Source organism: Patella vulgata, chromosome 2 (genome assembly GCF_932274485.2).
Source record: "Patella vulgata chromosome 2, xgPatVulg1.2, whole genome shotgun sequence".
Taxonomy (NCBI): Eukaryota; Metazoa; Mollusca; class Gastropoda; family Patellidae; genus Patella; species Patella vulgata.
In genome coordinates, this window is record NC_065880.2 from 77,910,078 (window position 1) to 77,934,670 (window position 24,593).

Below are 24,593 nucleotides of genomic sequence, written 5' to 3' on the forward strand. Positions count from 1 at the left end.
CATATTTGGTCTAACAATTGGTAAAATGTAATTGCTGTTGTGAGGTTAATGGCGGTTGATGATATATAATGTAATTAGGTATAATTGGCATTTGGTCAACAAATCCTATATAAAAATAATGTATTTCTTTAAAGCCTTTTAAATCCCCCTTAATACCTCCTCCCATATATCTTGATATCCCTTTTATTCCCCCTCCTGTTGTTCGAGATCAAGATGGTTATTTGAAGCCAGTCAGACGTTTACATGTCCACTTAAAAAATTCTAAACCATCCATTATTTCTTGTCATGTTTTTTGGGCCAGTTTGTTAGAGGTTCACTGATGTACCTGCCTCATAAACATGTTATGGACACGTAAAAGATGATTTATATGGGATCAGGGTTAGAAAAATTGTTGTTAAACCCAGTTCTCATGGATTGGGACAAATTTTCGAAAACAATTTTTGAGGACAAATTATTCCCGAAAACAATTTTTGAGGACAAATTTTCGTGAAACCACAATAAATATGCATGAATGTCCCATCCGATAGCAATGCTTTTTTTAAAACTCAGTTCTGATGGATTTGAACAATTTACTAAAACAATATGATTTTTGAAGGGTATTTCAATCACTCCAAGTCTTTTTGAGAACAAATTTTAAAAAACTAATTGATCTTTGAAGGATGTTTCATTCACACAGTCTTTATGAGGACATATTTTCACACAATTTGATATTTTTGAAGGGAATTCAATCACCGAAAAGTCTTTTCGAGGTCTTATATTTTTTTTTTTTTTCATGAAACCACTTAATAAAGATGCATCAACAAACAATCTGGGCATCTTGGATAGCAAATTTGTTTTTCTAACTACATGTAATTTCTCATCGATGCAGAATCTTTAAGGGGACTCTGCATATTACTTTCATGGAACCACAATAAAGATACATGTACATGACATTGTACATGAATGCCTCATAATTCTAATAATAGTGATCAGCATTCTTACATGTTTAGACTTGATGATAATCTAAGACCAGACTTCTGTACTGTAAAACACTCAAATTATTGTGTGTATGAATATGATGTCAAATTTGACAATAACATTGCAGGAAATGAATTTCCAGTAATGTTTCCAGAAAAATTAAATTATCGGGGCCGGATTTACATCTACCATACTTGTGGGTCCTAGGTCAAACTAAACTCGTCAGTGTTCACGGTGTACACTTGAAACAAGGTAGAACGCTGGCTCGTTGTACGACAAATTAGTTTCAGTAGGCCCCCAGATACCATGGGTCCTAGACCAATGGCCTACTATGCCTATTGGTAAATCTGGCCCAGGAAATTATTTTTATTTGCACTATTTCATATACCATTTCGTTGCATCATAAACAGCACAATAACTTAATATTCTACCGTATATTCCCTTCCCCATAACACACTATCGCGGTGTTATACATGCATTTATAAATAAAAATGAAGCAGAAATTCTTTTTTTATATATTTTTATATTTTATATCATTTAATATTACAAAATAACAAAAAAACAAAAGATTCTGTGATAGAGAGATAGACGAAGAGAATTGACATAAGGTTCAAATATACGAGATTCATTGCCGTATATTTACAACTACTGAAATAAAACCAAACTATCCACTGATTTGAATATGGAAATTGCATTTTCGTGTTCGATCTTAAATTGTCCTAAAACTGATGGGAAAACTGCTGGATTACTACAGCAAGATTTCATCTTATAATAGAAATTGGCATATCAGTCATTGTCAAAAACTTCAGATATTTTTTTAACTTGGCGAGTCTTTTCCTTCTTTATCCGCGAACTGGACATTAAATTTGTTCGATGTGTAATTCATTCATCAATCAAATGTTTTTTTTCTCCATTGATTGAAGAACTTGTATCATTAAGTTGTCTCCGTAATTTGTAGCGTAAAAGTTTACAGTTAATCAATCTGTATATATATACCCGAGGGTTGGGTAATGAATGTGTGAAAGATAAGTATTTTTTTAATACATATTCATCTTCATTATATACTTGTAGCAATTTTCAAATAAACATTTATTATTTTTTAATCTGATGGTTGACATTTAGGTGAAAGTAGAAATGCAGTCAAGGGCATTATTTAGAAACGTTTAAAATAATCTACCTCCGAATATTATCAGGAAAATTTTTCATGTGTTAAAGGCTTGATGCATCATACACATTTTCGCTAAAATATAAAATTTCTCATGGCTTAATCCACGCTTGCTGACATTCAGATACAATTAGATATCTCATTTTTCATTTTAACAAATCCAGTTATTGGGCATTAATTATCTTGAACAGTTTTCAATAATCAACGTGCTTATACTGTATTATCAGAAAGAGTCACTTTTCTTGTAAAGTTTAATGAATGAAATTGCATTAATGTGCACTCCTAATTTTGTCTTGTATGTTTATTTTTACTTTTAAGCGTATGAGTAAAGGTCTTGATCAAAAACATTCTTGATATTTGTATTTGGTATTTTTGTAACACAAGGCTGTTTTTATTTCAGTAGATTATTACAATTAGTTAATTTTCGTATCTGGTTATACAGTAAAGCATGTATCTGTACACACCGTATGTAAACGTCTTGACCAAAAACACTGATATTTATTTTTGGGATTCTTGTAACGTGCATGGCTGTTTTTATTTCAGTAGTTGAAAGATTATCACAATCAGAAAGTTTTTTTTTTATCGTACCCTGTTATACAGTAAAGTGTTTATCTGTACACCCCATGTAAATTTCTCTTAGAAAATATATAATATTATTTTACTGGGTCTTTTAAATAACAGGACATTTATACATATACTGTGTGGTTTTAATTCTTATACAAAAACTATAACAACAAATATATACACTTACACATTAATTCAAATACTTATTACTGGATAACATCGTCTATAGAAATTACTCTTTGAGAGTTAGTTCTTAGCCAATAATAATATACATACATTATATGTTAAAAGAGTACTGTTTGATGACTTTGGTCCGTAATAATATACAACATACTCTTCCTCACAATAGATAACAGTTCACAGTAACTCCTGTAGGAATTCATCACACACTTTAAGACTAGTACATTTAATCCAAGGAATGTCTTCAATGGGAATTAGTTTCAACATTCCGTTTTGGATCAGACCACAGAATATCCAAAGTCACTTTCAGGTTGTTCCTGTATTTTTGGCGTTTGTTGATGGATTTGTGCCATCGTAAAAGTTTGTTGTTGAGGGGGATGGTTTTGATGTTGACAGGGTTGATTTCTCATAGATAAATTTTGTAAATATTGCCAACTAAGATGGCTGCTTACTTGTATGTCATTTAAGTTAATTTGATTTTTGTTGTTGGATATTGTACAAGTTGGTGTTATCGCGAGATCATCATGGGCTAAGTGCTTCGTTGGTGTCCGTTCACATTTTGAAAATCTCACAGATTGGCTTAACACAGAGTCACGATTTGATTTGATCGGTTTGAGTAATGGAACATCTTGCGATTGATTGGCACCAGGAAGATATTGTCCAGATCGCGAACTACGAAATCCTGAATCTTCCGAATCGGTAGAACTATGTGATGCTTGAGATCGAGGTCTGTCTTTACACGTGGTCACTTCACTAAGTCCCGACATGCCGCTATCGGGACATGCATTATACATTGGACGAGCACCTTTAGGGTTGTTTGCAGCACTTTCATTTTCTGTGGAGGGACTTCGACTAACTTGATAACCAGTATTATCGGCACCATCCCTATCCACTTGAATACGCGGCGGTAAATTCTCAAATTTAGGTGGAGGTGGTGGCACAAAGGGTATTCCAAGTTCTCTCATACGACCATGGGGATCGTGTTTTTTGTATAGCACATCGCGTCGTGCTTTAATCCGTTTTAAGCACACCATGAAGACAACGAATAATATGACGGTAATTATGGTAGGTACTAAAACTCCGACATAAAACAGGTAGTTCATGGTTTGTTTACTAGTCATTCTGACTGCTATAACACACACCCATTATTACATCCAAATAAACATAAAACTGGTTTCAAACCTGAAAAACATAGAAAAAAAAAGAATTAAATTAGTTACATCATTAATTCATTCTTTAGATCTTTAGATAAGTTAACTAATTGACTTCATGTGACGTGAGATTTTCACTTTGAAATCCAGACACTAGTCAGCTTGCATACCAAAATCTTACATTCTATCTGATAAGATAAAGGGCAATTATCACCCCAGGTCGCTTGAATTTACATACCACACCTTTGTCTATTAAATCTGTTAGAATATTCATTATTGTAACATGATCTCGTATTGGTTAGCTTTACACATGGTTTTTATGTCCGAGTTTATCTATGGTCAATATTATATAATTGGTGTAAAATTACTGAAATGAAATCCATAGTCTATCTGATTTACCTACAATAACAGCTAGTTATCATCTTCCATCATAGATTGTTTATCTGGATATGTTTGTAACATGATGTTTGTAAGACGGAAGACTAGTGTTTCACTTTGAACACAGAGATTTTTGTATTGTCCCAGAATATAGATTACCTTATAGATAGACTAAGTGATGTTTTAATTGACTTTCTCTTTGATCTACTTGACTACATCTTTAAAAGATAAAGATTCCTCATGTATTGTATTTGATAAAAGTTTTATTTTAACAGATTTATGGTTTTGATAGGATAGACTAAGATAGACTGCTATATTTTAACAGATTTATGATTTATGATTTTGATAGGACTTACACGTAGACTGCTATTTATTGGTTAAATTGTATTATTTTGATAGGAATAGGACTTACACGTTACAAGAGACTCAGAGGAAAATTATCTTTCCCTATAAATGGTGCCCATATGTGGAATAAGCTACCAAGAACAATTAGAGAAAGTTCAACTTTTGTTAAAAACACACTTGCTTAAATATTACTACAAACTGTGACATTTGTTAAGCGCTTAGAAATATCACTGGATAATAATGTACATGTAGTTATATTTTTGTAAAAGTTGTACGGTTTTGAATTTTTTTTTTATTTACAGATTGCATAACAGATTTTTTCAAAAACAATAGATTTATATTTTTTTCAGTTGTATAGTTTTTAAAATAGTTTCGCATGGAACCTGTCTTTTATTTAGTTTTATCTTTAGTGAATATTATAGGTATTGAGTGACAGCTAGTGGTGATTATGGTAATGAGATAGTATTTGGATCAATGTAATAGATGATAAGTTATAGTACCAGATGCTACCCCCTGTTGTCTCATCTACCTCCTGTACCAGATCAATTATACATCTATAAATATTTTAATATCTTAGTCCTAAAAAGATGTTTCACTAATCAATTAAAGTCAAATTGATTATTTAACATTTCATTTAATAAAAAATATTAAACAGTAGATTAATATCCTAGCTTCAGATTAAAATGAAGCCCATCATAAGCTTTTTTATATTGTCTGCAGAGAATACTGAATGTTGCAAAATCTTCAATGCATCAAATCTCTGGAAATACTGAACATAATTGAACCATTTTTGGACTGAAATCAACATTAGTTTTTATCATAGTTCTATTAAATTAAACCAATGTCTACATACATGGTAATAAATTAATTTTTTTGTGCAACCTGCCTTATATTATAAATTGAGATGACATTTATATCAAAATATGTAATAGGTTATGTAATTTTTATGTAGGAAATTTAAATACAGAAGGAAATGAATTTACCTTTACCTGTAATTAGATCATACCCTCATCCTTTAGATATAGTTACTGTTACCTTTTTAGTATTACCTTTAGTAATGGATTGTACAACTGTATTGACCTACTGGTGTTGCAGTGTCACGAACTTGCATGTATAATCCGTATTAAATTATTGTTTTTCCCTATTCTAGTTTTCCTTGTCATTAGTACAGGTAGGGCTGGCATACTCAGAACGTGTCAAAATTGAATATAATTTGCTTCATGTATCTCAAGTGTTAAGAATGTGATCAGAGTATTTGCCTTAATGTTTTGAGTACTAAATGTCTTAATGACATTTGCTTTGTTTACATACTAATTAAAGATGAGCAGTGATGTCAAAAACATGAATATTAATGACCTGATCCAAATACCATGCTAAATTTAAATTGACTCTTTAAAACTTTTTTCAACTAAAGGTGAGGAATGACAATAATTTGAACCTTGAATAAATCGTCATGTAACTCGTTTATCAAAACCTTTAGTCTGACAGGTTGAATTAAACTACCATGTCTATTTTCAGATAATGTCGACCTTTATTTTTATAGTATTTAAAAAAAAAAAAAAGAAAATCTAAAAATTGATATAATACAGTAGTCACCTTTCTTTTATGTATGAATTATTTAGGTTAGATTATTTGCAGTAAAAGGATGAAATATTTCTGAAATGTGTTAACATACTGAATGATGTTGAACCTTTGATTTTATGTCATTTCGGGGGTTGGGTGGCCGAATGGTTAATGCATGTGCGTTACATCATAAGGTCTGTCATTGAGTCAAGTGGCATGGTTTCAATTCCCTGGTTGTATGTGACAAGGAGTAGGGTTGCCTGTCCAACCTCGTGAGTTTTCTCCGTGTAATCCAGTTTCATCCTGCTGCTAAAGACCCCTACGCGCAAGTGAATTGTTGAAATAAAAGTGAACCATATTATTTTTTATGTTAGTCCCAAAATGGCCTAGTTCTTGTTGAGTGGATGTTAAACCCCATTTCTCTCTATCTCTCTATGTTACTTTGTGTCTTTTTTTTCAGTGTTTTAATTAGTGTTATTAATACAGTTATGTCTGGCCCAATGTGTCAAATACTAGATGAATACTACCAGACATTTTGTCAGTTACAACTAAGACTGTTATTTTCAGCTCAGGCCTGATAAAGACTGTGTTTCTTGTCCATATTATGTAGACCTAGAAATTCTTAACTCAACCAACTTAACCTAGGACCTAGAATATCAATCATTATCACACTAATTAACTTCATGTTTTATATTATTAATTGAGTTACCTAATTAAAAAGCACTGATGTCATCCTCTTGATGTGACTTTACCTGGCTTGTTAATTATTATTGGCTGATAAACTGTACCTCACTCTACATGAAACAGGTGCATAGAGACCATAATTTTTGGTGTGACACTTATATCACGGGGATATTTTTTTATATCCTTTCACTATTAATCTATTTATAGATTAAGTATTTCACAAAATGATAGAAATAAATCTTGGTATGTCGTTATGTCGTCAAATATTTTGAAGACATCATGGCTAATTAAAGATCAATCAAAACTACACCACACCTCAACAGTTGAATAACTTGAGCAATTTGCGATAATATCTCAAGTTTTTCTTTAATACATTATCATAAAGGATTTAAAGTCTTATATAATTTAAGAGTACATGAACCATGAAAGTTCAATGATGTTGGAAAGCTATTATTTGGTTTTTCACTTGTTAGGGTTTGAACCATGCATGACAGAAAGTGTTCTTTTATATCTGGCACCGGTTTGTCTTTTAGCAGTGTTTTTAATAGTATTTATGAATTCTGATACATTTTTTTTATTGATATTGATAACAATTATGATAAATAAATTTATTGATAACAATTATTATAAATAAATTTATTGATAACAATTATTATAAATAAATTTTTTGAAAATACTCAAAGAAATACTATGATAAATATTTAAATGTCCTGTGAATTTCTTAACTCTGTAAAACTTTAAAATACTAGATTTACAGGGATAACATATAACATACAAGATGAAATAATTGATGAAATAAAAATGAGTTATGTATATTTTTCTAATACTATTAATCAACCTGTTAATAAAAAGATAAAAGAGCTACCAGGTGTAGAAAATAGTGTGTTAAACTTATTCTAGTGTATTGTCATTGATTTCTAGAGTTTTTATTAAACAATTTTTACCACCGGTGTTTACAGATGTAGAAAATACCACCCAAGTTTGGGTCGACACATGGTGTCTTTAATCAATACTAACACAGTTCACCGGTTTTAAAGTTAAATATCTTTACCTTGTCTGAAGTATATCTCATAGTATAGTATTTAAATATATCCAATATACACGGTGAATTACTTATGTCCAGTTAAACTGCTACAATCCTATATGATAAATATACAATATCGAGAGTTGAACTAAGCTGTGTTACACTGATGTATATTGGTGGAAGTCAAGCTTATCAATGGCTTTATATGACAGAGGCTAGTTCTTAACCTCCTGTATTACACCAGGTACTTCACACAATACCCTACCTGAACTAGCCAACCATTAAATCAGCTAGCTAACAGTTTGACCCTGACAACCCATGACCCCTATTCTCATTGGCTGAGAACACTCAAGTTTGGATAAGGATGTAATAACTGTTATGTTAGTTAGTTTGGCTACCTGGAGTTGACATTAGGACTATTATATAATCTCCCAAATCTTACACTTACTAATTACTAATGCAATCAAACTTTTGGTAGAAGAAACCAGCTATTTTCTTTGTTGACTGACTTGTGTAAGTTTGTCATTGAGCAATTTGTTCTTATGATTAGCCCACACAGATAAATTCATTAGTACATCTTATTTAATTGAAACTCAAACATAATTACATATATTCCTTAATTAAATTTGTATAACCCTAAGAGTTGTTTGGCATATAATTACTCACACTTCAAAATGGCAGAGTATTTATTTATAACTTTGAAGTAATTTGTACTTCTTGAGAGATAAGTGTTTAGAAATAGTTATTTTGAAGTAAAAACATCATTTTGATATTTTTATTTTTTAGAAATTTTAAACATTATTGATTATAAGGATAAGAACAAAAACTGTTTCAGACAAAATCTTTAAGTGAGTGGCATTTAGCGCTTGTGCTTTTAGAATAAACCAATGATTGTTTTCCTTAAAAAAAATCATCTTTGCCTGCGTTATCAATCACTGAAGCAGACGTAAAACCCTACAAACGAACCCATGAAAATTGTGTTCTGTTAATGTTTCAAGTAAATTTTTATTTCATTTTCATTAGACAGAAGAAAACTGACTGTCCAGAAATCCAGTTTTATTTTTAGAAGCATGATTTGGGTTGTTCTTTTAGTTATCTGTATTCCAGAGAACTGTCATGCATCAAGGCTACTTGATATAAATGTCAATGAAAGCTAAGGATTTTACGATTAAAATCTTCTCCCAGAATCAAACAAATATGACAAAATTCTATAATGGGGGATGTTATTTTTAATCTTTCCCCCCCCAAAAAAAACTAGTGTCTTTGAGCAGTTATAGGAAGATTAATAGCGTTTCTTTCAAGTTGAATTGACCGAGAAATCAATTTTCAGATATTTTCTAGCAGTGTCCGTCTGGGCCCAGAGAAATCTACCAGATATAAAAACACTTGAGTTTCTTTTTATGAAAACCCTGAAACACAGCAGGTGCAGGGTTTACTGTAGAAATATGAATACATCGGGAAAAAAAGAAGTTGTTAATGAAAAACTCACTTTTCATATTGTAGAAATATGGTGGGTGTTTTTAGGAATTTTTCGCCCATTGTGTCCATATTTATACAGTTAAAATAAAATACAATTGTTACAACTTGACATCATTTAACAGATGACTAATATTGCAGAAAGCAATAAAAAGGGCTGGAAAAATGTTCTTTTGAGAGTAATTCCGGAGAGAGAGAGAGAGTAAATCATTTTGGGACTAACATATGGTTCAATTTTATTTCAGTACCACTTTGTACAATTTGCTCCTTGATTCTTTAAATGCCCTCTATTATTTTATTTATCTTATCAAAAATTAGAAAGATATCGCCTGTTTTTAGTTTGACAAGATGGAATACCAAGACACCAACGGTTTTAGAATATAAATTTTGACATCATATATATATCTATACACCAAGTGTATCTGTCCATTTCTGTCCGTGTCCATGTATATTCAGGAGGTTGGATCGCCAATTGGTTAGCACGTGCGTGCTATATCATAATGTCTGTCATTGAGTCAACTGGCGTGGTTTCAGTTCCCTGGTTGTACGTGATAAGGAGTAGGGTCGCCTGTCCAACCTCGTGGGTTTTCTCCAGGTCCTCTGGTTTCCTCTCACTGCTAAAGATCCCTACGCGTAAGCGAATTATTGAAATAAAATTGAACCATGTGTTAGTCCCGAAATGACCTAGTAGTGTTGAGTGGATGTTAAGCCCCATTTCTCTCTCCATGTATATTCATGTTTTTGAAGGAAAAAGGTATCAGACTAGCAACTATTCATTTCTTTATTTTATCAAAAATTAGAAAGAAAGATCTCACCCATTTTTAGTTTGACGAGATGGAATACCACGTCAACAGATTTGGAATATAAATTTTGAAACCATACCTTAACGCCAAGTGTATCTGTTTCTGTCCATGGTTATATTTTTTTTTTTTTTTTAAGAGAACGGTAGCAGACGTGAATACATAATGGGCCTACCACAGTTATTATGTGAAGTGAAGCAAAAGTAACACATATCATTTGTCAGGTTCTAAGGTGTTAAAATGGTGAAAACATCTAATAAACGAAACATACAACTAAATGTTATCAACAAAAAATACATCATGCAGGGATAATAGAACAAAAATCAAGATTGTTATCACCAAATAATTTACTCTCTTCTTTGTTCAGTTTGGGGTGAAACGCGTTGCATTCATAGTTTCGCCTTTCAATATAATCGAGATGCAATTTTCGACGAAATCTGATCTTCGTAACATTTTTAAAGCTGAACAGTTTTTTATTTCAAAAGCATAGCAACAACAATGATCTATTGTTCGAAATCAGTTCCAAAACCCTGCGTGTAATAGCCACAAGTCATTCCTAACAGTTTTCCGTCATATAACTTAAATTGTCATACCCATTTTACACAGGTAAAAATCACAAAGAAAACTAAAAGCCATGGATTTTTGCTTTATGAATTTTGTAATGAGGAATCACGATATATTTACTGAGAGATAGCTCTCCAAAATGATCTGGTCGTAAACAAAATGTTTTCCGCATCGCAACTTACAAAACAAACAGGGTTCGGAAAAAGCTGGTTAGAAATAGAAGGAGATCCGAGAATCCCACATAATCTTCAAATAAACACAAATAAACGGAGACGTCAACATAATCAATACTATCTAAACAAAATGGTCGTTTATTTCGTCACGTATTACCAGATCCAACTAAAATACGCTAAAGCGATCAAATCTTCTAGGTTTTCATACAAGGGTTAAGATAATTTACAATAATCGGTCAGATTTAATGAAATTTTGAAGTGCATTTACAAAATTAAAAAAAAAGCCTAGAATTGACAACTTTAGAAAGTGTACAAAGGGATATATATTTGTGATATTTTTCAGTTGCTTCTAGATATTGACTGCTTAATCCATGCTTAATGTACGTTAATTGATCAACAGTAGGTAATTATCCCACTTGGGTTAAATCAGATTATAAACAGGTCCGCCCAATGATTTTACCCAACACATATAGGTGTCATTAGCTTGTTTATTTCGTCTGCAAAAATTTAAACATACATTATGCAAGAGTGAAATCTGCCTATTGCATGTCTTTCGTTAGGTCTTCGATGTTATATAAGCTATTAATTATACATTTATTAACATGACAAGACCATAATCAACTCTCGATGGGTCTGATAATTAACCATAAAAATGGATAATCAAGACTTTATTTATTATAGTAAAAATGGGAACAATGACAATCGAGGCTAATGTTATTGAGATGAGTATTTCTTGGCTCAGAGTGAAGTAATTTGACCGAAATTTTCACCATATTCTCTTTACATTTTCTATTTTTTAATGTTTATATCGAGGACCCGGAGAAAACCCACGAGGTTCGACAGACGACCCAACTCCTTGTCATTGGAATCAAGACCACGCCAGTTGACTCAATGACAGACCTTATGATAGGGCACGTGCTAACCATTTGGCCATCCAACTCCCCCCTGGTTTGTATTGAATATATTTTTAATATGAATGAATAGTTTAAGAAAGTATATGAGTTTATTATTATGAATAGATTAAGAAAGTAAATATGAGAAATATCTCTAGATCATCCCTGTATATTGATTGACAGGTTTTATTCAGTAAGTTTCTATATACAGATCAATTAATCAATAACCAATCAAACCGATTGACATATTATTGATTTAATTTCAATAGATAATTAGATGATTTAGTACAATTGAATGTACGCTCAGAATGCCAAATGTTATTAGTATTGTTGTAACACCTTCAAAAGTGACTATTAGATGGCATGTATTGAATAAAGTTACTACTCGTCATCAAGTTCACTTAGTTCAAGTCTGTTATAAACTTTCTATTAGGCCAAATCAATTTAATGTTTAGTTTTTCAAGGTCTTGATCAATAAAATTACCCACTCAATCATTTACATTTGAATACTTAAAGATGCATTATGTAAGATTTAGATAAAGAGCTGGCCATATTTACTATAATAGTTCGAAAATAGATAATGAAAAATAAATATATTGAAAATTTCATTCAAATTACTTAATTTTGAGCAAAGTTATCAATGGTTGTAGTTTTGACAAGATGTGTGCATTTATTGTAACTACTGTACTGGTCATTCGAATCTTAGCCTCGCTTCTCCATTTTTAAATTAAATCATTAAATGGCCAAGCCGTACTAACTTACTTAAAATCAGAGGTATCTGATGACATCTAGATTTGAATAAATGTCCAATTAATAGTTTATGTAACATTTGACTAAAGAAAACCTGCAATAAGTAGATTTAGCTCTTGCATAATGCCTGTTTAAATATTTGAAACTAAAAGCTTCTGAAAATATTTTTTGTTCCTAAATAAGTATTTTTCCTGAAGAATTTAATAGGCTTGTCCACCACAATTCATTTTGTTGACCTAAGGCAATAAACTTTATATTAACAGATTTAATGTGGTTTGGTAATTAAGAATATTTTATTTTGTCACTCCTGCATAGCAACCATTAAATTAATAAATTTTTTGCTAGTGCCTGTAACTAAGCAATATCATATTATAAGACAACTGAAGTTAGATTGTTGGAAGAGAGGAAATTAAGACTTAAAGGCATATGTAATAAAAACTAAACATTCTTCAATAATGTCTGAAAGAGAGAGAGAAAGAAATGGGGTTTAACGTCCACTCAACACAAACTAGGTCATTTCGGGACTACTATATGGTTTAATTTTATTTCAATAATTCGCTTGCGCATCGGGGTCTTTAGCAGTGGGAGGAAACCGGAGGACCTGGAGAAAACCCACGAGGTTGGACAGGCGACCCTACTCCTTGTCACGTACAACCGGGGATTCGAAACCATGCCAGTCGACTCAATGACAGACTTTATGATACAGCGCGCGCACGCTAACCATTCAGCCAAACAACGCCCCTGTATATAAATGAAATGAAATGGGGTTTAACGTCCTACTGTTCTGCTCCGAACTGGGCTAATGAAGACGGGCCCCTGTATATAAAGAGAAAGCTTGTTTGTCTATTTGATCGTTATAGGAAACAAAGCAATTTAACCTATAAGTTTTAGAATAACTTCTTAATCAATAGTTTTTTGACAAGCAATCTGATTAAAGTAAAGATCTATATTTTGTTTCGTTTTTTATACTACATGAAGATCTGACAAGTTATAGTGGGAGTTCACGTCAGGGGTCAAACGAGCGGCTTTTGTCCCAATGACGTCAGATATTGATTGATTGCTGTCGTTTCTAGTGGTTTACCCACAGTTCCGTGCATAAAAAGGCCAAGAAATTGCCGTAACAGACCGTTTCATTGGCTAATTCCTCACATCAAGTAGAACGCCTGTTATATAACAACTCTTCCAGATCCTAGTGTAGTAAAGACTAGTAAAACGATATTTTGAACTATAAAAACGAAACGAAATAAGATCTGTGTTTTAATCAGATTGTTTGACAAGAAATTTAACGGCATAATTTGGTATTTGGTGCATTATTTAATGATGAGAATCACAATTTATGATTATTGTGTTATTATGGATGGTATAAAAATGGAGATTTTTCACTCATGCCATGCTGGGTAACTAAGCTTGTTATACGTAATGGCCAGAAATAATAAATAGAAAAAATCTTACATCCATTCAAATTGTAAAAAAATGATCTTCTATCGTGAGAAACGTTCGACAACTGTGCAAAATTTTGTTAAAATTTGATAGAAAATTTATGGTGAACATCAAAGCTTTGTATAAAGAAAGAAGGAACACCATAGATGCACTATAGGCATGCCATGTACCTGAAAGGTAAACAGGTTAAAAAAACGTACTTTGTTTAACTTGTAAAATAAAACATGCACCCGTCCAGGTTGGCAGACAGAGTCAAGAGCGGGGTAAAAAAAACCTGTTATGATCTAACACTAACAACAATGTCCTCCACAGCATTTGTACAACTATTGTAATAAATGGGTGATAAGACAAAGTAGGAAATAGCAAGAATGGAAACATTGAATTAAAAAAAAAAGAAGTGAGCTTAGATTTGTACAACCATTGTAATAAATGGGTGGTAAAGCAAAGTCGGAAATAGCAAGGATCAAAACATTGAATTAAAAAAAAAAAAAAAGCTAACCTTATTGAACTCTCCGATGTTATTGTTGTTGAAATTTTTTGTTTACAAGTTCGCATGTACGTGAACTAAAGAACAAATTCCTAACACTTCTGAATTTAAGTCTATTGTTTTAATTTTTTTTTTTTAAATTTAAATCAGTTAAATAACCATCTTAATTTTTTGATTAAAAAAAAAAGAACCATTTAAAGGACATGTTCTGCAGTTAAGTCTTCTGAGGCAAGTGATGTGGTTTCAATTCCATGCTTCTACGTGTCGAGGAATAGAGTCACCTCATTAACCTCATGGGCTATCTCCAGACCCTCTGGCTTCCTCCCACTGATAAAGACCCATACGCGCAAGTGAATTATTGAAATAAAATTGAACCATATTTTAGTCCCGAAATGACTTAGTTTGTATCAAGTGGATGTTAAACCTCATTTTCTCCGTCTCTTTTATACAGACAGCTCAATAGATTTTGTAGCCTAAATGCATAGGATTTTTTTGTAAACTGGAATGTGTCTATGTGTGATTCTTATTGAATAAAACATTATTAAATGATATATTAATACTATATAGAGCCTATAGAATGACTTACACACATCAAATTGATGAATGAGAGAGGTATTAAAACTTGTCTCTAGCCAGTAATATGACCTATTTCTATTACTGTAATAATTGGTTCTCAGGATTTGGATGAGGGTAGAAAAAGAAAGCCTTGTTTATTCAATAGTCCATAAATTGTATAGCTAAAATATTTTAATTCATACAATTTTATATTTGCTGGGAGTTTTTTCACCACAAGTATTATTAGAGCTTATTTGATTGCACTAAATAGATTGCCAAGTGACTATGTGAAATAATAGGGCCGGTTGTATTAATACGTAACAAGGGCCACCCTATTGAAATATTAAAAAAAAAGCTTTTAAAATCTTGACATTTGTCTAGACCAGTATTTGTCTATTTGAACTTTTTTTCCTTTCCCATAACTTGAGAGTCGTCACTGAGAATACAAAACTTTTTCATGTATTTGAAAAAAGCGCATGATTGTTTTCTGTCATCGACTTAAGATAGAGATCTGTGTTTTTATAACCTTTCTCCAAGATAATCCAATAATCCTCGACAAACATCAGACTAATTCCTCCTTATATTTATAATACATGTACGATATGCTTGAACCTTTTTCTTTTCTTTTAAAGTAAACAGCTCTAGTTTATTTTACGGACTAACTATGAATTTGTTTAAGAATGACACAATTACTTCATTTCAGAATCAAAATTCAAACATTTACAATAAGCAGTAAATTTTGTTTTATGATACAATTAGACTGCTTTATTAACTGGATTTTTAATGATATTCAAGTAAATGAGCAAATTTTCTTTTTGATGGTCTTTCACGTCAAAGAAAAGCATTAAAAAAACTGTTGACCAACTTAAGTATTAACATTAGCCGATTATGTATATACATGTAATTTATTTTAATTCATGAATTCGAAATTTGAAAATTCAGAGTAACATTAGGGCCTATGTACTGTATACAATGTATGTTTAACTAATTTGATTATTTATGGTTTTAGAATGGGATTTAGTTATATAACTTTCTTTGAGACTCTAAAGAACTAATTCCTCTATTGTAACTAATTCCTATATTAAAACCATAAATAACTAGAAACTTCAACAGGATTATTTCTGTTCTAACACAAAGTTTTATGGTTTCATCTAATATTCCTTTTCTAAAACCATATACATAAATTATAAATTTCAACAGGATTATGCCGAGTGATATATACACAGTAAATATAAACTTCAACAGTATTATGTCTGTTCTAACACCAAGTTTTATAGTTTCAGCTATTAATTAATGCAATAAACACACCGTTTTGATCATAAAAATTGAAAAGTGTTACAGAGTTACAAAAAGAAAATCAAATCTAGACGTTACAATTATAGTTTAGGTTTGCTGAACCAGATTTTTATTAGGTACAAGTTTAAAAGTATATGGTTTATTGTATTAATTGATTCTATATAGCCTGATTAATCTTTTAACACATAATCCTAATCTCTTTACCACTACCAATAAATGACTTAAGTTAATCTCATTAATCTGTTTTAGAAGCAAGGCGGTAAAACCTAACAGCTTCTTATCCACAAGCTAGCCTTTCCTAATCTTTTAAACTAATACTGAAATATAACGCCTACCTTAATCTGCTTTGAAGACAGATATCATTAAAGTGAAGAAAAGAGCTGATGGATGATAAATCAAAAGATTAAGCAAATACCATCAGCAACCTCGTATACCATGTTTGTTATACCATACTTTACTGCGAACCTCTAGTCAGACATAATAATAACACATGTCTGGTCTTCTATTACCTGTCCTTACAATAAACATGTTTCAAGGTATGCAAACAATTTATTCATCTATTCACTTAACAATAGTATCACTTTAAGTTGCAACATGATTTAAGTAGCCTGTCGGTGAAGAATAGTAGGATGTTAAACCCCATTTCATTTTTTTTCTGTTATTTAAATGATTTAAAGAAGATGGTCGCCCTATTCTATGTTCATCTATTCACTTAACAATAGCATAACTTTAATTTGCAACATGATTTAAGTAGCTTGCTATTAGTCCAGTCGGTGAAGAATAATAGGATGTTAAACCCCATTTCATTTTATTTTGGTTATTTAAATGATTTAAAGAAGTTGTCGCCCTATTCTATATTCATCTATTCACTTAACAATAGCATAACTTTAATTTGCAACATGATTTAAGTAGCTTGCTATTAGTCCAGTCGGTGAAGAATAATAGGATGTTAAACCCCATTTCATTTTATTTTGGTTATTTAAATGATTTAAAGAAGATGGTCGCCCTATTCTATATTCATCTATTCACTTAACAATAGCATAACTTTAATTTGCAACATGATTTAATTAGCCTGTTATTAGTCCAGTCGGCGAAGAATAATAGAATGTTAAACCTCATTTCATTTTATTTTGGTTATTTAAATGATTTAAAGAAGATGGTCACTTATAATGGAAGGATATTCTGTTTAGCTTCAAACTGTTCATTGCATATTTTTTATGAAATGTTTAAATTTTATTGGGTTTTTATCGTTCAATTCAGAAAGTCTTTGGATTTCATCTCGATACAGATAAAATTCATCAGACTAAAATTTCGTGAATAAGAAATGAAATTACCAAAATTTAGTGAATATAATGAGTTTGAAGTATTTGTAGAGCTGACTTTACTTTCTCAAGAACAACTGTACAGTTAAAAAACACTAGACAATTGATATGGAAAACAATCACTGGTTGTTTTGTATACATATATAACACAGCATTCCAACAAATGTTCTTTTTGATAAGAGAAAACTTGTTAAAACCTGGTGCTATAAACCAGTGATTGTTTTTTCATATCATATGTCCGTCTTAATTTGCCAAGTCGTTGCAAAAACGTAAGACGTTACACCCCATTTCATTTCATTTCAATATAAACTAGGTGTTGTGTTTTATGTGGTGCTTAATTGCTAAATTATGTTGCAGTTGACAAAAGTAAAACTTGAATATTAAATTATCTAGATCCATAAATTCAATCTATCACTATTGGCAAAGTGATATTAATATTTCTTACATTAACAAGCAAATAAACATTGATATTTGATATTTACAGACTAGATGATATTTTTAGCAGTGCATCTGTTTATAGTGCATGAAATACTTGTAACATACACAACTGGTTTTATTTCAGATTGCATGGACTGATTCCATTATATATAATCTAGTGTTGATATTAATGTCAGACAAATTATATTACTGTGAACTAAAAGAGTGAGGAAGAATGTCTTCAAGTCATAAAAATGTCATATCAGTTTAGTTACTTATTATCTACTAAAACTATCACCTCAGACTAAAAATACCACCTTTGTTTATTAACAGGTAGACATACCTACCAGACTGACATTGCCAAAAACATAATTAAAAACATAATTAATAACAACTGAAAGTGCTTATGAGGTCACATTAGTTCAGTGATGGTCATATCACTTCACAAGCGGAACTTAAATAAATTACACAGACACATCAGTTCATATTGTTCATTTAACAATTTTGAAAATACACTATTTTTTGGGTCAAACATCAAAATTAATAAAATACAAAATATTTTATGGTACATTAGTTCATTGTCAAGATATCATCAGGGTGGAAGAGAGAGATATTAAATAAAGCTATTTTAAACATACATTATGCAAGAGCTAAATCTGCCAATTGCAGGTCTTTCTTTAGGCCGGAAATCTTATCTAAATTATTAATTAGACATTAATGAACTTATTCACACCATAATCAACTCTTGATGTCATTGCTAGCCTGTGATATTTACTGGATTAGAACCCGGTCTGCTGCTGCTGATTAAATAAAAAAATGGATAATCGAGACCATGTTTTTTATTGTACCGACTTTAGTAATGATAATCGAGGCGAGGCCCAAAATTCAATTGTTAAATTCTCAGTTCAGGGTGTATCAATTTGACTGAAATTTTCAGCAAATTCCCTTTACATTATCTAGTTTTTAACTATTATAGTGAGAACTGACAGCTCGTTATCGAATCTCCCATAATGTATCTTTAACACACATATTATAATTTGACAATTTGTTTAAAAATATAACTTTTTTGTGGTTCTCTCAAATAAATCTAGTAGCTCCGTATTTAAGTGTTCCAAACTGACATACCTGTAATCTTAAACATTATTTTGAAAAACATTGCTCCATGATCTTTGATCTCTTAAAATATCTATATGGATTTTAAATGAACCTGTGATATATTATCTATATTCCTGTCTTCATTAGCCCACTCGGTGCAGAAAAATAAGACAATAAACTTATTTCATTTCTCGTGAACTATGTGTAAATTACTTCCAATATTTATCAGATGGTCTTGTAACAAAAATTTTAACTTGGAACTCACCAACTAGTGGACACTGGAGAAGGTTCTAGCATATTTTCAGAATGTCTGATGTTTTACAGTAGTGCTGAGTCTCGATCAATAACAGATAGCCAATAAGTATACTCACTTTTTCTACAACTTTCAGTATTTCAAATTTATTTCAAAAACTGAATGCACTGAAGGTTGTTCGGTCATATATTAGAGAAATATCGTAACAATTGCCAACGAGACTCACTTTTTCTACAACTTTCAATATTTCAACGTTATTTTAAAAATCGAAATTTCGTATCAAGATTCAGATTACCAACTGAATACACTGAAGGTTGTTCGACCATATATTAGAGAAATGTCGTAAAAATTGACAAGTTTGTGTCTGTACTACGAAAGGTTAATTACCAAGATATATAATATGAAACACCTTGATGAGACATTCCTACTTTTATCACATCGAGTAATATGACTCATAAATCTTAATCACTCTATTTAAATATTCTAAAGATCTGTCAAATCACACAACTCTTTATTACATACACTGATCATCAACATTGTAACTCACTATTTTACGATTTGTATATTTCAATAAATTAAATGGTTAGGTGAAATAAGATACGTCCATCGCTTAGTTACACTTGAATGAAGCAATAGATCTTAAAAATTTTATTTTAAATCCACGGAGATAAATAGAAAGAGGAAATTAATGCAAATTTAGCTCTTGAAAGTGAAATTCAGGTGATTTAGAGTTGTAAATTTCAAATGAAATGAAATGGGTTTTGTAATGTCTTACTTTCGGCACCAACTAGGCAGCTTTGAAATGAATTTGTGGTTTGATTATTGTTTGGAGTTTGTATACTTGTCTCAAGGAAAGTTACTCTATTGTACGTGTTTAATTAACTAACCCATTTATATGCAAAATGCCCTCTTCCCTCCAGTACCCTCATGTGAATAAAACTTGATAATTCTGAACTGAAAGGTTATCGAATCATCAGATCAGTTTTGAGGTTTGGCTGAAGAATGAGGTTTGGGCAATGACAGATCCCCCCACCCCCTTTAATTTGATTTAATTTTAAATTCAATAACCCTGACCCTAACAGTATTTATTTAAGACATATAATACATTTGTCATTAGTACAAAGAGTATTTTGTAAGTTAAAATAGCGTATCATTTGCCTAGTAGTTTGTTATTGTCATCAAGATCTATTTTAGGTATGGCCTAGACAGGTTAATATCACAACAAAACTGTAAAAATAACAATCAGGTTCTGTTCTTACACATGATACTCTTTCTCGACAGACTTTTTCACTATTAATTATTTTTCGTTCCTTGACAAAAACAGATAGTTATTAAAAAAGATTTTCTGGTAATTACTTTTGAATTTGAATGGTAAATGTTTAAAAAAAAATATTTATCAGAAAATTTTTTAATACTGGGTATCTTACTTTTCCTGTGTGTCTGGAGATCCTGTGTACTCGAAGAACTCTTGATGGTTGGAATTCAATATAAAAAGTGGGCCGTAGCGCTGCTGCCTGGGCAAAATTTCTCTCATAGCACACTGCATGGCATACGTCTGTCTTCATTAGCCGTGCTGGTGCAGAACAGTATGACGTTAAACCCCATTTCCTGTCAGCGTTCTGAGTTTGACTACTGGTGTGCCGCCCCAGAAAAACCTTCAGGATGTTCAAACCCAGTTTTCAAAGCTGCCACGGGCTGGGCTAATATGAAAACTGTGTTTAGTCAATTATATTGGACCCCCAAAGAAATCGTGGTTTCTTGTTTAAAGGAATTTGAAGAAGATTAGACAGAACCATTGCTGTCCAGGCAAAATTCACCCTTACACTGCACATGCAACAAAAGTCTCCGCCTGTTAACCATCATTCCATTTTCCGCTCAGTTTCATACAAAACATATCTTGTTAGTTTCATTATTAGCCAAATAAAGAATTTAGATGAAGTTAGGCATCTCATATTTCATTTCTGTGTAGATGTTGAGGATGAACATTTCATATTTATTTCATTTCTGCTTAGATTTAATTTAGGTTAAATATTTTAACATGTGAAAGAAACATTACCCTATTTCTATTTTACTTTCATTTTAAAAATATATTCAATTTATAATTTTAAGATATTGTCTGATTATTAAAACTTTCATTTTAAAACATAATTCAATGACATTTAGAATCATAATTTCAAGATATGTTTCTATTTTCATTTTCAATAAATAATTCAGTGACAAGATTTATAATTTCAAGATAGGGCCTACGTTATAATTTTCATTATTAATAAATAATTGAATGACAAGATTTATAATTTCAATTGACGATTAAAACACTTCCCTATAGACATACTGTATAGTACTACATCATTATGTCAACCGTCCTTACCTCATAGTTTAATTCCGAGCTGTACTTATATTAGTGTAATATGTCCAACTAGTATATCACCAAAATAAACTTTACACTATACACAGTTCATATGATTTACACAGCTCCACATGTGGCCGTCATAATTCCATTGTTTAACGACAAACTGTGTGGAGAAGAAGTTTCCGTGCTATTGTTTAGTTTGAGTTGTAAGAAACAAGTAATATTCCTTCAGGCCAGGTACATATACATAACTTGGACTGTGCCAGAAGTGAAACAGTCTGATGTTACTGGTTGTTAACGACCAGAATGCTATTGGTATAAATACTTCTCTCACTGAATGATTAGCCGTTCATCGTAGTCAAAAACAGTACAAGTTTTGACTACTAGATGAATACTTCTCTCAATTACCGATCAGCCGTTCATCGTGGTCGAAAACTGTCACAAGTCTTAACTACTAGATGAATATTTCTTTCACTTACCGATCAGCCCTTCATCGAAGGTCTAAAACAGTCACAAGTCTTGACTATCAATTGTAAAAGTCCAAACAAACCATGTAGCTTTTTTTTGCAGGAATTGTCTCTATCAATAGTTATAAACCAAACGAATCGTGAGCTGTTGTTTTTTTGTGACACCTGAGAATTGGTCTTGTTTGATCTTTATACCGGCTGTTTCTCTTAACCTGCTCTTTTCTCTCTCTATAACCCCAATAAACTCTCCGCTTCAATGAACAGCCATCTCTGTGTCTTCACTCGACTCTATATAATGTATTATGATAGATCCAACTCGATCATGCTTCCATGACCACTGTTTGCTAAACTTTACCCAAGACGACAAAATATTGCTCTAAGATACTTCGTACATCGTTTACAATAAAGCTGCCTTCCTTTGTTAGCATCATAAGGCAAGGCAAATATAAACTAACATTGTTTCCCTAAAAGAAAGCATGGGCATTCTTCGTACTATTTTTACAGGCGTTGACATATGCTATTATTATCTAGAATTTATAAAAGAACGTATGAAAGGAAAACAATTGCAAATAAAGATTATTATTTCACGGCAAGATGAAAAAGAAGAAATGGGCCGGGTAAAGGATTAGTGGTGATTAAAGAGAATATATTAAAGACTTTAGTTTGGTCGAATTATAAATAGATTAGTCTAAAAATAAAACTAGAAATGACCCAAAGCACATAAAATGATCTTTGATCAGTTTTCATCTCCATGTTAAATGGATGTTTGGAATATTAACAGTTTTAAAATGATTTAAAGTTTATCTTTGAAAGAAATTTATGGCTCAGTAGATCAAAAGTCTTGTTGTTTCGTCTGGATGTTGGGGATATGATATAAGTTGATTACTTCCTTCCTCCATATATCACAGAAGTTTCAAAATATCTAATGCTAAGAATTACTTTTTATGTAGACATCTGATGCTAAGAATTACTTTTTATGCAGACATCTGATGCTAAGAATTACTTTTTATGTAGACGGGTGGGGTAGGATGGTGAAATGGTTGGCACGTATATGTGCTGTATTATAAGGTCTGTCATTGAGTCAATTGGCGTGGTTTTGATTCCCCGGTTGTACGTTGCAAGGAGTAAGATCTCCTGTCCAACCTCTTAGGTTTTCTCCAGGTCCTCCAGCTTCCCTCCACTGCTAAAAACCCATACGCGCAAGCAAATTATTGTCGTGCATAGGAGTTTCAAGAAGGTTTAACAAAAACTAGGTCATTTCAATTTTATTTCAATAATTCGCTAGCGCGTTATAGGGGTCTTTAGCAGAGAGATTAACCACTAGACACAAACAAACTAGGTCATTTCGGGACTAACATGGTTCAATTTTATTTCAATACTTCGCTTCCGCATAGGGGTCTTTAGCTGTGGGAGGAAACCAGGGGACCCAGAGAAAACCCACTAGGTTGGACAGACGATCCTACTCCTTGTCACTTACAGCCAGGCAATCGAAACCAGTCAGTTGACTTAATGACAGACCCTATGATCCAATGTGCACGTGCTTACCATTCTGCCATCCAACCCCCCTAAAACACATCAAAATATTAATAATATACATAATGACTGTATACAGTTAGGCACATTTTTCTGTAATGGGATCCACCCCAACCCCGTCCCACCCTCTGATGAATTAAAACAAAATCATTGATTATTAAACATACATTATGCAAGAACTAAATCTGCCTATTGCAGGTCTTTCTTTAGGCCTGAATTTTATCTAAATTATTAATTAGACATTTATTAACATGAAAAGATATTAATCAACTCTCGATGCCATGTTATGTGTGGTAATTCACTAGATTTGAATCCGATCTGCTGCTCAACGCTCATTGATGATTAAATCCAAAAATGGATAATCGAGACTATGGTTTTCATCATGCTGACTTTAGTAATGATGATCGAGGCTAGGCCTAAAATTCAATCGCAAATATCTCGGTTCAGAGTGGAGCAATTTGACTGAAATTTTCAGCATATTCCCTTTACATTATCTAGTTTTGAACTGACAGCTCCTTATCTAATCTTCCATAATGCCCCTTTAATCATTGATTTTTTAGATTGATTAGAAATGGTATTATCCATGTTTTAACTTGTATCACGTCAAAGTTAGCCTTTAAAAGATAAAATCGCAAAAACTTAAAGGTCAAAAGTTGAAACCTCATAATTTAATATATTTTCATATCATGGAAAATAGGTAGGCCAATTTCT

General features: G+C 31.8%; 2 protein-coding genes across 7 annotated transcripts in view; one reads left to right on the forward strand and one right to left on the reverse strand.

Annotated features, from left to right (window-relative positions):
* Positions 1–24,593, forward strand: part of LOC126809827 (U3 small nucleolar RNA-associated protein 6 homolog) — a 135,420-nt gene that overhangs the window by 49,770 nt on the left and 61,057 nt on the right. The gene's annotated exons all lie outside the window — the stretch shown is intronic.
* LOC126809829 (uncharacterized) lies at positions 1,501–22,657 on the reverse strand. Of its 6 annotated transcripts, none has more exons than XM_050534624.2 (2): positions 22,362–22,657; positions 1,501–4,048 (listed from the first exon to the last, which is right to left on the reverse strand). In XM_050534624.2, exon 2 carries the CDS (start codon positions 3,985–3,987, stop codon positions 3,145–3,147), a length of 843 nt encoding a protein of 280 aa, XP_050390581.1. In that variant the 5' UTR covers positions 3,988–4,048; positions 22,362–22,657; the 3' UTR covers positions 1,501–3,144. The 6 variants fall into 6 exon arrangements, with proteins under 6 accessions (XP_050390581.1, XP_050390580.1, XP_050390582.1 ...); XM_050534623.2 differs by lacking the exon at positions 22,362–22,657 and adding an exon at positions 21,901–22,308; XM_050534625.2 differs by lacking the exon at positions 22,362–22,657 and adding an exon at positions 19,545–19,609.